Genomic DNA, 17,257 nt, shown 5'->3' with positions numbered 1-17,257 from the left:
ATTTTATGAGAAAAGTTTGTGTTTGACTAGTACTTCCATTGATTTCTAGGGAGTAATTATGTGAGTTCAACAGTTTTACTGACCAAAATGGATAATAGAGCTACAAAAAGGGCCGTCTAGAAGTTCAAACGTGTTTTGTGTCATGCTCTGGCCAACCAATTTAATAATTGAGTCAAGACATTTATCTCATCATTGAAGTATGAGACGACACGTAATTTAGATATAATCAGGCTCTGCCGAATCAATTATTCGGATGCAAGTCTTATCAAGTCGGATTGTCTTTAAATAGTCCATGTTCATGTTGAATTTAGGGCGACTTAGCTCGTTTTGCAAATCTTTATGTGATGATATTTACATAGAGTAAAAGACATGAGAATTTAATTTATAATGGACATTCCATTTCGAAGCTCATGATTTTAGTGGTTATAGCGTTTCTTTGCTTATGGAGTACGGTGTTGACAAAACCTTAGAATGTACAAAAATCAAATGGTTTTATTTGTTTAAGATCACAAGTAAGTACATGGTAGAGTAATTTTGTCAAGGATCATCATTAATACATCATTAAATTACCAGCTTGCTTCTGCTTATAAAAAAATTTAAATTATAATAAATAAAAATAATAATAAAAACCAGCTAGCTGTGGTTGTTGCAGATATTATTGGATCCCAACCCTTTCAACAGGCGGCGGGACCCATCACTTATTGGGGCATGCCTGGCTGGTCCTATCCTATCATGCCATAAAATAGCGAAGGCCACCATCAGGACTTTGCTGCATGCTTGATGGACGGTGAATGAACAGTGCATCATGATGATGATGATGACGATTACCTTTTTATGGATGGAATCGGGGTGGATATGTCCTTTTTATCTCCATTCTCATTAATCATTTTTCTCCCATCCCCGTACCCCATTATAAAAATAAATCATCCCATTTAAAAAATATATAAAAAATCAATGAAAAATTACTTTGTTGAACGATAAAAAAACTCTATTAGTATAAGATATGTATCAATTCAATTGGTATTAACTAAAAATCTAACCTATTTAAAAAAATATATATTACTACATGTCAAAACTTCATCATTATAAATGTAGCACAATCATCACACATCTTAATAATATATTTATATGAATTTATATATATATATATATATATATATATATATATATAAATATATAATTTAAATGGAGAGGGTTCGGGTTGGGGATTAGAATACCATCCCTACCCCTCCCCGAATACCATATTCAAAAATTTCCTCGAACTGTCCCCATACTCTCTTTTTATTCTTCATACCTATCCTATTATGATGAAAGTCCCGTGAAGACCCTTATCTACGGGAAAAATTGCCATCCCCCAGAGTGGTGTGTGTGTGTGTGAGTGTAGGGTGGGGGATGAACTAACAACTTGGGAATATATCATTTATGGATACAAGAATAATGATCAAATTTTGTTCCTTCATTAAAGCTCATAAATGGTCTTCCTTCTATCTTTTGAATTATATATGATATCGCTCTTTCTTTTCTTTTTTTTTAAATTTTTGTCTGCCCATGTCTTCACTCTTTTTTCTCCTTTTTTTGTTTTGTTTTTTTTCCTTCTTCCCCTTTTTTGTCCCTCTTTTAGCCTCTTTTTTTTTGGTTTGCCAAGGTATCTCCAGGCATGGTCCAGACCTAATCCTCTTAGGTACTGTCGAGTGCATATGTGGGGACCTCTCCCAAGAAAGTTTTCTGCATCCACAAGGGCTCGAACACGAGACCACTTGCTTAAGCGACTAGAACCCCTTCCACTATAACCAACCCTCATTGGTCTCTTTTAGCCTCTTTAGTCTTTGATCGTTTTAGCTGATGTAGGTTAGGGCAGTTGATGAGGAGAGTGAGCCCACTTCTTGTATTTCGAGTTCATTTCTATGTATGTTAGATTAATTTAAACTATTGATTGTATAAATAAAATTAAAAAAAATAACAATTAATCAGTTTTACAACAGAACACATCAATTATATATATATGAGACTAATTCATATGATAATAGCAATTTATTAGTGAATTTCAAATTTTCAATTCTGTCCATGGACTCATAAAATATCATTAAAAAAAGAAGACACATCAATCAAATACAAACCCCCCCAAGCTTTATCATATAAAACAATAAAATGGCGAAATCAAATTAGACCATAAATTATGGAGTTACAAAACCAAAACCAGTGCAACATCAGTCCTTTAATCCGCAATGGCCCACGTCATGTCATTCTCAAATATCCAGTGGCACACTTCAATCTTTCCCGGACTGGACCCCAGTGACACGAATGCACCATGTCCCGGGCTCCATGATGACGTGTCAATATGACAAATGGCCACACCATGGTTGATCTTGCTCTTACTCTCCACGTCGACAATATCAGCCTCATAAACCCTAACCTTGGGCACATAGTGACAATAATATAGTAGGTACGGGTACAAAATCTGGTGACATGAGACTGACTTGGTCACATTTCCACCGTTGATTCCGCTCACCATTCCAATCATCACCTTCTGCTTTGACCCACTCACATTCTCTGTGGTCCGGACCACCACATTGTGCCCCAAGACGGAGGTGGCGAAGTCGATCATGTCCTCGATCGACCCCACGCACCGCTTGGTCTCACCCGGGCTCGGAGACCTCTCGCACTCGGCCAGTGCGTTGGTCAACACGTGCTCCATGGCAGACTTATCCCTCGCGTGAAATATCTCCCTGAGCTCCGACATCCCGGGAGTGGAAAACGGTAATTTCGACAAAATACCCCGGGGTAAAAACGACCTTTCAGGCATTTTGTCTCTAATGTCGGGCATCACCACTACATTCCCCTGCTTTAACACAGATTCCCTGAAAAACTTGCCCGGCTCAACCCACTTATTTATCAAACTGCCACTGGATTCAGTTTTAGTTGCCTTTGTTCCCTCCTTGCTCAAACTGCTGTATTCAGCGAAAGTGACGCCATTTTTGGCATACTCTTTGAAACTCCGACCCAAACCGTACGACTTGAACCCCACACTGGTCCGACCCTTCGACCCGGTCCCGTAATCTTTGAACGAATCGTTTCCGGGGTTGAACGATTTCCCATAATTCGAGAAACTCACCTTCCCGGAATTCGAATTTCTCGCGTAAGACTGAAACGAATCGTCCCCAACATTCGCTCCGCTCCGATAATTCGAGAACCCGTCGATCCCAGAAGTCCCACCACCACCATAGCTCTTGAAATTGTTATGTGGGTTGTTCGCAGATTGGCCGTACCCTTTAAACGAATTGTTTTGGCCGGTCCCGGACTCTCCGTAACCCGTAAAACCAGACCCGATAATGTTCGCGTCTTGGGCGTAGCTGCTAAACTCGGTCGGGTTGGCGTTGCCTGTTTTTCCGTAGCTGACGAACGTCTCGGAGCCCGAGTTGGTGTCGTGGCTGTAGCCTGTGAAGGAGAGCCTGTGGTTGTTCGCGTCCGAGTTGTAGGCTGCGAATCCGAGGTTGGGGACGTTGACTCGGTCGTCGTAGCTGGTGAACTCGCCAGAGCCGCCGGCAGAGTCGGCGCCGTAGCTGGTGAAGCTGGCGTTGGCGACGTTGGCTTCGTTGGCGTAGAATGTGAACTTCTCCGAGTGCGAGTTGGCGTCCTTGCTGTACTTCTTGAACGAGTCGTAGGGCGAGTTCAACCCGTCCGAGTAGTTCTTGAACGAGTCGCCGCCGTCGAGTTGGGACGCGCCGTAGTTGGCGAAGTTCTTGTTGCTGTAGGCGGCGAAGTTGGCGTCTTTGAAGTGCCAAGCGACGAGGTCTTGCTGGTGGGTTTGTGCTGACGGCGAGTCGAAGGAGCAGTAGAGGTTGGCTAAGGAGCAGAAGGAGGCGAAGTGGGCGGAGAGTGAGTTATGGGCGGCGAGTTGGGTGAGAATAGCTGAGTTGACTCGGTCGAGTGGGGATGCTTTGGAGAAGAGGAAATTGGGTTTGGGGAGATTGTTGGAAATGTGGTTGTCCCAATAGCGATTCAGTGAGGCTTTTGGTGTAAATGGGTTGGTTTTAGTTTGAGCACTTGTGACCTGTATGCACATGAATATAAAACATAAACAAAAAAACAAAAAAATAGATTGAGGAAAATCACATGAATAATTGGTAAGTGAAAATCAGAAGAAATATATGGAATTTGTGGTTAGTTTCTTACCTTGAAGGGTGAGAGTGAGGAGAGCAAGAACAAGAGGAAAATGTTCATGTTTGTAGAGTTGGACACCCAGAGAGAGAGAGAGAGAGAGAGAGAGAGAGAAGAGTGGCAAATTAGGGTTGTTGAGAATAGCTTTTGCTTTTGGGTTCTGATTCCTTTCTTCGGCCAAACTTTTGCTTTTACAAAAAGCATGTATATGCAAAAACTGGTTTATGCAGCAGCATGCTATGTAGTCTCTGCAGAAAAGAATGGTAGATGTGACATTACAAAGTATGTGTTGAATGAAGTGGAAGGTTTGTTCTTTTCCTAATTGGATTGGATTTAGAAAAGTGGAAATTAATTAACATGGTAAATAGGGTGCCCTAGTTCGTTGTTGATGTAGGGTTTTAGGAAATCAAGAAGAGCATATATTAATCAGGTGTGGGCAGGGCAGCAGCAAGTGGCTGCTTTTCAGTGATACCATGTCATTGTGTCTCAGATGAGTTGTGGAAAACAGGAGTTAGATAGATTATATGGGCATATTCTAAGGGACCCGACCCGAATATCAAAAAGTCTAAGCTAAACAAATATATATAGTTTCCTTTGAGTCTACTGTCTACATGCCATGGGTTTGGCAAATCCTAGAGGAGCTTCTAGTTTATAATAGTACCAAGGCAAAGATGCTTCATTTTTGGCTTAAAGTAGCCCACTAATTTTGTGCAGCGTGCATTTCAGTGACTAGTCCCAGTTACCTAGGAACCCACTCTGCTGGCATTATATAGATCACTGACCAACAAATATATATAGCTTATCTACTAGCTACAAACTCCTAATATATATATATATATACACGGAGAATCGAATTTATGACCTAAGATATAAAGATAACTACTCTTAATCATTTGAGCTATAAGCCCTTCGCTAATATAGTTTGATAGAAATTTTTTATACAGTTTGATAGAAAGATGATGATGCGTTGCTGTAGTGGGCTGAATTGGGGAATGTTTGGGAGCTGGGTTTGGTGCTTAGAGAGGAGGGAGCTATGTTGGAGGTATTTGGGCTTAAGAGGGGAAAAAATCTGAATTTGTAAGAAAAATTTGAATACATCTAGGGGAAAAAATCCTCTGCAAATAGCGATGATTTCTTTCCTCCATTTCATAATCTGAATTTGTAGAGTAAAAGATCCAAAAAAGAGTTGAATTAGTATGACCAGGGCAGTTGATTAGATTTCTGAAGATCTATTGTTTTGACACAAGAAGAACAAATTAAGAGAGCTAGAGGAAGTATGTGTCCGTCAAGAAGATTAATTGTAGCCCAGTGTAGGAGGGTTTTGATTTGCAGACAAGAAGTCATATGCGTGTGAGAAAAACCCTTTCATTCTAGTTTAGACTATCACTTGTACTTAAAAAAAAAAGGTAGCTAAAGAAACCTGTTCATTAATTTAATTTTTTCTTGGAACAACAAATATATGTAGTATTGTACGAAAAGAAAATGTCAAATTCTTTCTCTTTTGATTTGTAGAACTATAATGTTCTCTTTGATTTTCTTTAAGAAAATGTTTTGGTGTGTAGGCTTATTGCTAGCAAACGGCAACTTGCATCCATCTTTCTTTACATGCTTCAGGATGTAAACGACATGTCGTTTCATCTCCATTTGGTTTGTGTGTATTGGCTTGGATTTGGTTGGATGAAGTGGAAGAAGTACAGAGCAAACCCAGAAAGAAGTGGCTGTTTAGTTAGTTAGGACTTGACCCCAAGTACCCGCCAAAAATGATAGTAACATCTTCTTCCATTAAAACCCCTCCTCCTCCTCATCCTCCAAATCCATGGGCAGCATCTCAAAACCCTAACAATTCATTCCTACCCATCAACCGTCGCAGCCTTCTGTCTGCGCTCACCATCTCCACCACCACAACCCCTTTTGCAAACAGTTTTCTCAACCCCATGTCAGCACAAGAAGTAGCTTTTGCTCGTGGCCTCTTCCAGATGCCCCCAGTTAGGCTCACCAACCGGTAATTCAGCAAACTCATGTTCTGTTTTTGGTTGAATCTTGAATAGATCTTTGATTTCTGAGAAAATTGAGGAAGTTAATGGAAAACACAGTAATGGGTTTTTGGGGTTGTGGTTTATGCTGCTATTTGTTTCCAGAAAGCTGAAAATTTTGTCCCCATTTGAACCGTACTGGTGATATATGAGTTTCTGTGATATTGGGTTCCAATGATGTTAATATGTAGCCATGGTTATGTATGGTATTATTGCATTGGTTGTTGAATTGTTCTGAAACTGTTGCTTGTTGGTGTATTGGAAGGTATTTTCTGGTGAGGGCTGGGGAGTCTGAATATGAGAGCATTGGAGTAATTAATACCAACCCGGTTGCGAAAACTTCTGTTGATAACGGTTTGTCAGAGAAGGGGAAGAAGCAGGCTGTGAGGTCAGCTTTCGATTTGAAGGAAATGGGAGCTTGTGATAAGAACTGTTGGATATGGCCTTCTATTACTCAGAGAGCTTACCAGGCTGCAGAGATTATTGCATCGGTTAATGGGGTCAGTCGAAGGTGTGCAAGTTAGTATGATTTCATGAAGTTCAAAGATTTAACTTTGATGTCTTTTGAATATTAGAAAGAAAAAGTCTAGTGAGATTTCAAACTTGTCATAGGGCTGAAAGTACTATGAACTATAGTGTTACACATTCCATCTAGAGTTGTGTGTGTTCTAAAGCTATGAAATCATCTTGTATGATTATTGAATCATGTTTCCTTGTCATAGTGAGCTATCAAGGAAGGCCACTTTCCTAAGTCAAACTCATTAAACATTTTAACCTGAGTTGGGATTTGGGACCATAATTTTGGAGGGCAACTGGGAATGGTATTTCCATTCTAGAAACCTGCTGATTAAGTATACCTTCCAAAGTTGTTTGCTTTCAGCAATCATTGTCTATTCTTCGTTGCAGTTATATTGTCCCAGAGTACAGCTTTCTTGATGCCAGAGGATTGGGAGCTTATGAAGGGAAGAACCTGGAAGCTGTTTCAGAAGTAACATTTCCAATTACAGCCAATTTGCTTCTCTTTAAGTCATTGACAAGCAAGTATGATCATACCTTTGTTTATACTCCTCAGGTATATGAATCAGATACTCTTTCTCCAACAATCAAGCCGCCTCCTATTGACGATGGAACCCCAAACGAGAGTGTTTCAGATGTCTTAGTTCGGGTAATACAACTCATGTCCATACTTGAGACTCAGTACTCTGAAGACACAGTGATAATTGTCTCACCAGATTCAGACAATTTGACAATCCTACAAGCTGGTATAATTGGACTTGACTTGCGCAGGTGATTTGGAACCCTCTTCTTAAACGTGATTATCGCTTCGAACAAGAATCTTGATAGTGATCAAGCATTCTAAGTGCTAAGTTATCATGATAATGCTGTACTAATAACATCTCTTTTTTTTATTTCAGGCACAGGGAGCTTTCTTTTGCACCTGGAGAAGTCAGATTTGTTGATACCAATAGTGTACCTACTTACAAGCAACCCGCTTCAGCTGTATATAAATGTCTAAAACCACCAAATTGTAACTGATATTACTTCTTCGTTTAATTTTAATTATAGTAACAAAATGTATGCTATGGTCAATCGTTATACTTTAGATTTCGCCCTTTCGCGTGCGAGGCTTATATAGCAAGATTAATGCTAACACATGTATAAAGTAAAAAGTACAGAACTTAACAACCTTGGTGGGTACAGCACAACTAACTAACTCAAAATAATTAAGCTAACAGCACTAATTAAAAAGAAAAGATAATTAAGGGAACTAAATCAAACGGTTACAAAAAATAAATAAAAATAGAAAGAAGTAAACTCATAAGTCGCCGTGGAGTAATTGGAAGAGAAGATACAGTCAGCTATTTTGGTGCCCAAAAGATCAACAAGTCCTTCTCAGAGTAAGACTCAAGACTCAAAGTTGCTCTACTCTCTCTCTCTTTCTGTCGCTTTCTTGCGAGCTAGCTTTGTTCTCTCCGAAATCTCTTTACGCGTATGAAAGATCGGAGCTTTTGGGGTTCAATTTCAAGCATTTCTCTCTTCAAATGAGCATCAGAGGATATTGGGATTCATTGTAGTCTGTATTTTGTCTTCTGTATAGTTCGCCCCCCATGGCCATCCGAGGCGTCGATTTCAAGTGGTAAAGTATCTTTCTTTGAACCCATTCAATTGCAGTGTGGTAGGGTTTTGATGTCGAATTCGAGTGATTTTGCATTGCAGGTACGATGGGTTCTTCTTGTCTATGCTCGCGACAAGTGTGTATCCTTTAATGTCTTATAAATTAGGGTTTTCAATTACATGCTGGCCTCTCAATTTTCCAAAAGATTCTTTAACCGGTTCACTAACAGAGTCATTGTTGCAATTAATTGGAAACGGTACCATACCTGTACATACCCGTTGCACATATGGATCGTGGTGGGTTTTTCTCTGAATTCTAAGCAAGTTTGATATGGGATTCTTTTGAAATATATTTTTCTTGAATCTCAGTTGTTTTTCTGATGAAGTTTTATTCTTACTGGTTCAGGTTGATTACACTACCGTGTTTGTTTTTCGGATGTTGATGTTTGTGGATAATGGGCTTGCCTCTGGAATGGGTTTGTAAGGCCATTTTTCCCAGTTAATGTGTCCCTGCTACTTAATTTGTTCAATTTGTGTAGCTGAATAGTACATAAAACCCTTTTCTTTGCCCCTTCAAATTTTGCTTTTAGGGATTTTGGGTGGCAGCAGAGATATGCTCGTTTCTGCGGAAGAGTAGTGGTCCTTTCAATTCTTTCTCTGCTACTCTATCCATTTCTTTGGACTTGGACAGTAATTGGTACGCTGTGGTTTAGAAAATCAAAGGACTGTGTAAGTTATATCCCTTATTTCTTGGCTGAATGATCGTGTGTAAACAAGTTTATTGATGGTACTAATACATTATTATGCTTGCAGTTGCCTGAAGATGGTCAGAAATGGGGTTTTCTTATTTGGTTACTTTTTAGTTACTGTGCACTACTTTGTGTTGCTTGCATGTCGATTGGGAAGGTTAGTGGTGCTTTATGTACTTGTCCATTTTTCAGATACAGCCAGGACTGTTGTTCTAAGTGAGCTCATTTTGAAACACTTATACATACGTTTTTATAATGATATATTCTGTGATGTTCTTATCCTTATTTTTGGAACCCCCTTTCTCAGTGGTTGACACGAAGAGAGGCACACTTATTGCGTGCTCAACAAGGGATTCCTGTTTCAGAATATGGGGTAAACCCTGAAACCCTCATTTCAGTTTTGCTTGAGAATTGTGATAGTGTTGTTTTGACTATGTAAGATGCCCATGTGATGTTGATTGTTTGCCGCATTAAGTGTTCAAAGCTATGATATTCTGTGTTGGTCCAATTGTTCCTGCATTAATGGTAATGATTTCTCTCATTATTAAAGGTTTTGGTTGATATGATTCGGGTGCCAGACTGGGCATTTGAAGCTGCTGGTCAAGAAACTAGAGGGATGGGCCAAGATGCTGCTGCATACCAACCCGGACTTTACTTGACTCCAGCACAGGTACCTGCCACCCCAAAATTCTTCTCTGCCGAGGAAATTGCTTATCTTTCCTTAGATTTACATGCTTTTTCAGTTTTGAGTATGATGGTTGTGCTTTACTCCTACTACAACATATTTTGTAGATAAAGAATTTTTATGTGTACTTGGTTTGAATTCATGATATTAGTTTACTCAAGCTATTTATGCAGTGGCAGTTTTGATAAATTCTTTGCTCAATCTAGCATTTGCGAAATCAACGTATAGAAAATAGAGATTTGTGGTTCTAAGGGGTGTTGCGCACATGCATGCCTGTCTGTATGTGCACTCTTTACTCTGGCTCAAGCACACTCTGACTTTAGAGGGCTGGCATAAGATTCAAGAACATATTAATTGTTGTGCTTCATTGGTAATAAAAGGCTGTACTGAAAACAAATAACCTCTTCAATTACAGTTCTTTTTTCATTGGGAAGTCTTTGTTGTCTATACCAGTTCGCAATTTTTTTTCTTTAATTCTGAATTCTGATGGTTGATGTTCTTGTCTGTCTGGGTGTTGCAGACAGAAGCAGTGGAAGCACTCATTCAGGAGCTTCCAAAGTTCAGACTGAAGGCTGTTCCAACTGATTGCAGTGAATGTCCAATATGCTTAGAAGAGTTCCATGTAGGCAATGAGGTAAATTTTTTTATGAATATCTATGCTACTTTTAAACACAAAGAAATCTAAATTATGTCATGCTTTTTGGGCATATAGTATATTATTCATTATTAAAATGTTAATATATGATTTGGATCAATGGTCCCCTTCTGTCGCCATCTGTAAAATGTTAAGACAGTTCTGAAAAAAAGAAACGAGAAGGGAACCAAGTTCACAGCTGTATCATTAAGCAAATACATATGGCCATACATGTTTTACCTTCTGATAGTGAATCAGTTATTGCAAAGTTCAATAGAAGATTCTTACTGGAAGTGGTGCAGGTTCGTGGCCTGCCTTGCGCTCACAATTTCCATGTAGAATGCATCGATGAGTGGCTTCGACTGAATGTGAAATGTCCTCGGTGCCGTTGCTCAGTCTTCCCAAATCTCGACCTTAGTGCTATATCCAATCTCCGTCCTGAATCTGAGCGGTCATCTGTCAGCGTGTTGACAGCTAACCGGTACGTGAGAACCCAACCTTACAGTCAGAGCTATTTGTTGAGGTTACAGGGTCTGCTCCGCCCAGTCCGTATGGAAAATGCAGGTGTAGGTCCATCAGGCACTGCGGCAGACACTGCTCTGGAAACTTCCGAGTATGGAGGCGTTGCTCTGTCTACTCGGGATCCATCAAGCCCAAGGCCGGTCTCTTCCGCCGGACATATTGTTGTTGTTGACTCCACCGCACAACAACAATAGACTGTTTCCTGAATTACATTTCCCAAATGTTAACTGAATTTCCTAACCCACATGCCGAGGAAGGCTTAATGGTATTTAATCTGTGTACCTGCCCATTGCTTGGCATGCTTTTGTAATGGCTGTTGCTTGCTAAAGTCTAAATCTTTTGCCATCTTTTGGCACTGTGGTGATGGATATGAGAACCGAATCTGATTGGTTAACCAATGCAGATTAGATGTACTGTTTCATGAATGTGAAGGCCACTTTCAGGTGAAATACTCTACACGGTTTATCAAAGCTCCTCCCCTTTTCCTTTTTCCTTCTATCTTTTGTTTGGTCTCTCTCTCTAGCTTGTGCGTAGACAATGATCTGTGTGGGCCCTTGCGCCAATTTTAAGGTCCGGAAGCCAAGAGGAAAATATACGTGGTATAATCTCAGCCGTTTCATCAAACTTGTGTTAGCCTAATTTTGTAATAATTTGTCGTCCACTCATCCAATTTTGCAAAACACTCATGGCTGTTCTCTTATTGTTTGCACCTGTAACACGTGGCAACCAATGGAGAGAAGTTGGGGTCAATGGCTGATCCTTTAAGCTGCCTATGATCGGCCTGTTGGCTTAAGGGTGCAAATTCTCATCAAATAAAAGCTTCTGGACAATTAATTAAACTAAATACAAGCATCGCCATCACCCAAGTTAGTGTTGAACTTGATTTGAAGCCAAATATTAAACCCAAATTCTGAAGTGATTTAGAGTATTTATCCTTGCATCCGAGATTCTCCAAGAAAATTTTATGGGTATTATTAGGTTAAAATACAGTTGAATTATTATCAAGTTTGACTAAAATTTAACCCAATTAGTAATCTGGTATATAGGAAAGTTTAATTTAACCCACAAATCTAGTGGGCCTGGGTTGTAGTAATTCAGTAATTGTAAGTTTTTTACCCGGCGATTCTATCCATATATCTCATCATCTTCCTTCTTCTACCAACTGCTCCAATATAATAAGACAGACACAAACTCACAGATATTGAATTCAAAATCCCCACAATAATACAACATAAAGATTGTGGAGCGAGAGAGAAGAACAGAGAGATGGCGGTCGCCAATGGATGGGGCGTGGGACAAGCAATCCCAGTGCCCCAATTCGGCCCCAATTGCTGTTCCGGCTTCTTAGCCTACAAGTCCAAATTCAACAGTACCAATAAAAATCTGAGCTTTGTTCTGAATTGGGGCTGCTCTGCTCAAACCAAGTCTTCAGCTTCACCTTCTTCTTCTCTGAGTAGGAATAGAAAGAGCTCAAATTTGTGTTGCCGTTGCAGTGAAAGTAACAGTTATATTGATGACTGTATTGGGTCTTCTTTGGAATGGGATTGGAATCGCTGGAGTCGCCATTTTTCCGAGATTGAACAAGCCGAGAGCTTTGCCTCTGTTCTAAAGGTATGTGGGTTTCTGGTATTTTTTGCCCAGTTGCTAAATTGTATCGAAGTTTCGTTTCAGTTTTGCTGCTTTAGTAAGGGGAGCTTTTTTTTCTATCATTGTTATATAGTTTCTGATTTAATTTGGAAGTATGTTGGTTTTCAATATAGAGTTCCTAGTTGCTAAAATTAAATTTTGTTTAATGCTTTTACTAGTTAAACTGCAAAGTTGATAAGTCAAATTGTAAGCTTGGTGAATTTACATGAACTTTACAGCTTTTGATGATTATCTTTCATTAATTTATGCACTTCAAATTTTTCTCTCATCATTGATCTTATAATTGTCTGACTACGTGTGCCTTTTGCTTCCAATTCCTATGATTTCATGAAGCATAACCATGCCCTTTTGGACTCTGTTTCGAGATAGCTGAGGCGGGAGGACAAATTACAAGTAGTTTTTTGTTTTTGTTTTTAACTTGATTTTATGCTTTGTAGTTTCAACTTGAAGATGCAATTGAGAAGGAAGATTTCCAGGAAGCTGCAAAACTGAAAATGTGCATTGCAGAAGCTACATCAAAGGATACTGTTGCTGAGATCATGTCTCAATTGAAGGTTAGATGAGCAGTTGTGCCATTATTATTGTGTACTTTCTCAAATCAGAATTTGTTTGTTGACCTGGTCTGCTATATCTTTGCAGAATGCAATTGAGGAAGAGCGTTACCATGATGCTTCAAGATTGTGCAAGTACTCAGGAAGTGGACTGGTAATTTCTAACAACCTGGCTTAAACAATTTAATTTGAACATCATAATTATATTCCTTGGCTGGGGTAGGTAGCTTTTGCTCTTCCTTTCTTCTCCCACTTATTTGAAATACGATCGAGTATATTTTGTTGGAAGACTAGGTATTCTGTCTGGTTTTAGTGGCAGGTATTGCAGTTTTGTGGGACTCCAAAGGGTCAAGGGGAGGGAATGGCAACATTTATCTGATAATTGACCTTTGAGTCTGTACCATCCCCTGCATGTCACTGCCTTCCCCTGTCCTCTCCCATGCATATTATTAAACTTTTTATTCTCTTCAAAAGATGAAACATTCCCCTTCTCTTTGGTCCACCCAAAAACAACCAAAAATAGTGTCTCTGCAGATTATTTGGATTGTCACAACAGAGATTTTTTGTATTTTGGCATTAATGCTACTTGCGTATTTATTTAACTAGTCTTTTCAATACATTACTGGGATGGATATTATAGATTAGCATATGATTGAGATTGTGTCCAAAGTTGGTGCAGTTCTACTGCTACTAGTTTTAGTCATACTCTTGTGAAGCTATTTTATCATAACTGATCTATGGATCATTAAATTGTTGAATACTTGTTTATCTGATGGATCTTTTTCCTGGTTTATTCTTTATTCCATTTTAATGTGTTCTTTGAATGTGATTGACAGCCTTATTAGTTAGGCATGCTTTGCAGTGAATTTTTTGTTGTGTCCCCTAAGTCATTCTCTCTGTATAAGCAGGTAGGATGGTGGGTTGGCTACCCAAAAGATTCAGATGATCCCTTTGGAAGACTCATACGAATAACTCCTGGTGTAGGCAGATTTGTCGGCAAGAGTTACAGTCCAAGGTAAGATCTTTTGGGCTTTGATTTATGTAACATCTATTGGAAAACATTAGTGATTATTATTTGTTGCAGACAGTTGGTTACGGCATCGCCAGGAAGTCCCCTTTTTGAAATTTTTGTGGTAAAAAATGCCGATGGGACACACGTTATGCAGGTGATGTGATGCTTATAATAGATAATAATATTTCATCTCTTATATGTGCTTGCCATACAAATTTGTAAGTGTCGAAGTGGCCTGGCTGACTAGATTTTGCATATCTGTTAATAATCTCTCTCTCTTTGGTCTTCTGATATCATATCTGTTAGCAGGTAGTTTACTTACACCAACCCAAAGCCAATTCAACAAACTCTGCTGTTACACCATCCAAACCTGAAAAAGGCTCGTCCACTTCTGAAGTTAAGAATGCAACCCTAGTAGATGTTCAGAAAAATGAAGGTAAGGCAGAGAGCAGTGAGGAGAAGGGCATTAATATTGAGGGAGCAACTGAGGAGGGAATTAAAAGCGTGATAAATTTTCTGAAGAAAAAAATTCCAGGACTTAAAGTTAAAGTCATGGATGTTGATGTTGCTAAGGAAGTGATAGAGGATGAAAATTCTGTGAACCAATTGATGCAAGAAAATAGTGAGAAGTCAGATTCTGATGACAGTTCTGAAGACGAAGTGGATAATTTGGATGAAATTCAGCCTGATGAGGTCACTCTAGGAGAAGGTAGTGATACCACACAGGATGAAAAGGATTTGGATATGAAACTTTTTATTGGTGGGGTTGTACATAATGATGATGATGCTCCTATCAAGGATGAGTATGTGCGTCGGCCTGCTGAAATCAAAGATGTGGAGAGAGATTCTTTTGTATTGCATATTCCAGGGAGAAGCCTAGATCATGATACCAGAGAAAGTAAAGCATCCAAAGTCAAAGTGGCAGCTCTAGCAGCTAAAAGCGTCTCTGAGCTCATGCCTTCTGATGTTGCCAAGGCATTTTGGAATTCTGATAAGGTTTCTCCAAAGGTTGGTTGAACTTCTATGCCATCAGGAAAATAAGATATGGAAATTGCATGCAGTAAAAAACTGAATCTTCCAGTTGACATAAAGTAATTGGGTTCATGAATAGAATCAATTGAGTTAGATAGTTTTGTTGTACATGGTAAACTCGTGGTTTACAAGGATTGTGGAATTAGGAATTCCCAAAGACTATCCTTGGTAGATGTCTTCCTTTTTCCCTTTTCCATATTTTTATAGTAATGTAGTATTTCTAGGAAGCTTGCATCCTGGCCATTTTGGGTCAGCTATTGATTTTGAGGGCAATAAAAAAGTTTGAGGCTTGTTTTTTTAATTCACAGAACTGATGGAAGGTTTTTCTGTTTTATCAAAATTGTCATAGTTAATAGTTTCCTTTTTAATTTATAACTAGGTTACAAGGAATATGCGTGAAATAGTCAAGCTTGCTGTTAGTCAAGCACAGAAGCGGAGTAGATTATCCGAGTATACAACGTTTAATCGGATCAGTACCTCAAGTGGAGATTTGGATCCCTTTGACGGTGAGTTTTCATATTCTCCACATTTCATGTCTTTTTATCTTGTACTTAGAAAAAGGATAATTTTCTAAGGAACTCTTCTGTTTGAAGTATAGGCTTGTATGTTGGTGCATTTGGCCCTTATGGCACTGAGGTAGTGCAACTGAGGCGTAAGTATGGGCACTGGAATGGTTCAGAAGGCAAAGACAGTTCAGCAGATGTGGAGTTCTTCGAATATGTTGAGGCAGTTAAGCTAACTGGCGACCTGAATGTTCCTGCTGGCCAGGTTTATAGCTTTCTAGATCTCGTGATTGTCATGCTCCTTGTTCTGTACAACCGCATGTTCACTGTATTCATGCATCATGGGATATGCAAACATATGTTGTACTAAACCGTGGGATTTGCATATGCAGGTGACATTTCGTGCTAAAATTGGAAAAGGGAACCGTCTTTCCAACCGCGGGATGTATCCAGATGAATTAGGAGTGGTAATGATACTTTCAATTGGAACCTCTGCGTATGTGCATGTGTTCAGTGTGTGGTAGTTTTTATCTAGGATTCTAGGACCAAACAGTCAAGGAAGTTGTTTGGCTTACCATTGACTGTATCATATTACCATGGAACCTAGTAGATCATGATCACATGCTTAACACTATAGAACACCCTTTCTGTTATTTTACTCAAAGCATCCGAAGAGTTCATTTATGTATGCAGCTGATTAAGAGTTTATTTATCCAGGTTGCAAGTTACAAAGGTCAAGGAAGAATAGCAGAATTCGGGTTCCGAAATCCACAATGGGTTGAAGGAGAACTTCTCCAACTCAGTGCCAAGGTGAATAAACTGGTTCAGGATGTCTTCGTGCTTTACTTCTTTATAAAATCCTGATTAACCAGCAAGCTCTCAAGAAATCTGCATTGTATTTGTAACCTTTTCCTTCTTTTGGCTGATAGGGCATTGGACCATATGTCAAGGGTGCAGATCTTGGTTTTCTTTACATCGTTCCTGAGCAAAGTTTCCTTGTACTGTTCAATCGCCTAAAACTACCAGAATGAGCCAATGGTACCACAATCTGTTTGAGCTCATACATCTTTGATATGGCAAGACATCACACACTCTGATGTCAGAGAAGGGTTCTTTTAATGTACCGTATCTGAGCAAAGAAGTTAATTTCACTGTATTAAGTAGGCACTTGGATTTATTTTCCTCCCAATTTCAACTATTTTTTTTCCTCGTCTTTCTTTCTTGCCCCTTGTAACTTCATGAGCTGTATATCATTTTTGCTGACCAAATATATTGCGACTAGTACAGAAACTGCAACGAGGCTCCAAGTCGTGATCGGTTTCCGGATATTGCTTGGCTTTCTCTCTGTGGTCTGTTGATATCTTATGATCTACAAACACGGTTCTTCTCATGTGTTTCCCCAAAGACTTAATGAATTAGATAATGGCAAGTCATCAATGATTATGGGGTACCACCAAACCAAGTTTAAGAAATCAGTAAAACATGAAAAGTAGATTGTGAGATGTCTTGTGGTTGCTTAAAGGTAAAAAAGCAAACTCGCTGGTGCTTTCCTTTTGTTAATTTAAACACTAAAGCCATTGTGATTAATACACATGAATGATGCACAGACTGAAGAG

The 17,257-nt window shown here is 39.3% G+C and overlaps 4 protein-coding genes across 5 annotated transcripts; 3 read left to right on the top strand and 1 right to left on the bottom strand.

The window, feature by feature from the left end:
- Positions 1–2,049: 2,049 nt before the first annotated feature.
- LOC110766842 (polygalacturonase 1 beta-like protein 2) lies at positions 2,050–4,389 on the bottom strand. The gene is made up of 2 exons (XM_021970241.2): positions 4,174–4,389; positions 2,050–4,051 (listed from the first exon to the last, which is right to left on the bottom strand). Exons 1-2 carry the CDS (start codon positions 4,360–4,362, stop codon positions 2,216–2,218), a joined length of 2,025 nt encoding a protein of 674 aa, XP_021825933.2. The 5' UTR covers positions 4,363–4,389; the 3' UTR covers positions 2,050–2,215.
- A 1,443-nt stretch (positions 4,390–5,832) lies between these two features.
- Positions 5,833–7,765, top strand: LOC110766921 (Phosphoglycerate mutase family protein). Its single transcript, XM_021970337.2, has 5 exons — positions 5,833–6,160; positions 6,457–6,702; positions 7,098–7,179; positions 7,264–7,478; positions 7,607–7,765. The coding sequence occupies exons 1-5, from the start codon at positions 5,919–5,921 to the stop codon at positions 7,725–7,727; spliced, it is 906 nt and encodes a 301-aa protein (XP_021826029.2). The 5' UTR covers positions 5,833–5,918; the 3' UTR covers positions 7,728–7,765.
- A 263-nt stretch (positions 7,766–8,028) lies between these two features.
- Positions 8,029–11,345, top strand: SIS3 (SUGAR-INSENSITIVE 3). 2 transcript variants are annotated; one of them, XM_021970324.2, is made up of 10 exons: positions 8,029–8,328; positions 8,409–8,447; positions 8,513–8,603; positions 8,713–8,786; positions 8,897–9,035; positions 9,120–9,212; positions 9,363–9,428; positions 9,606–9,725; positions 10,261–10,374; positions 10,677–11,345. In XM_021970324.2, exons 1-10 carry the CDS (start codon positions 8,300–8,302, stop codon positions 11,088–11,090), a joined length of 1,179 nt encoding a protein of 392 aa, XP_021826016.1. In that variant the 5' UTR covers positions 8,029–8,299; the 3' UTR covers positions 11,091–11,345. The 2 variants fall into 2 exon arrangements, with proteins under 2 accessions (XP_021826016.1, XP_021826018.1); XM_021970326.2 differs by having other exon boundaries at positions 8,031–8,328; positions 8,537–8,603.
- A 711-nt stretch (positions 11,346–12,056) lies between these two features.
- On the top strand, positions 12,057–16,931 carry EX2 (UvrB/UvrC domain protein (DUF3506)). Its single transcript, XM_021970272.2, has 11 exons — positions 12,057–12,507; positions 12,981–13,097; positions 13,183–13,248; positions 14,003–14,109; positions 14,179–14,260; positions 14,416–15,114; positions 15,518–15,644; positions 15,737–15,906; positions 16,034–16,108; positions 16,359–16,451; positions 16,571–16,931. The coding sequence occupies exons 1-11, from the start codon at positions 12,163–12,165 to the stop codon at positions 16,670–16,672; spliced, it is 1,983 nt and encodes a 660-aa protein (XP_021825964.1). The 5' UTR covers positions 12,057–12,162; the 3' UTR covers positions 16,673–16,931.
- Positions 16,932–17,257: the final 326 nt, after the last annotated feature.

This window comes from Prunus avium, chromosome 5 (assembly GCF_965620075.1).
Source record: "Prunus avium chromosome 5, drPruAviu1.hap1.1, whole genome shotgun sequence".
Taxonomy (NCBI): domain Eukaryota; kingdom Viridiplantae; phylum Streptophyta; class Magnoliopsida; order Rosales; family Rosaceae; genus Prunus; species Prunus avium.
This window is presented reverse-complemented; position numbering and strand designations above follow the sequence as displayed.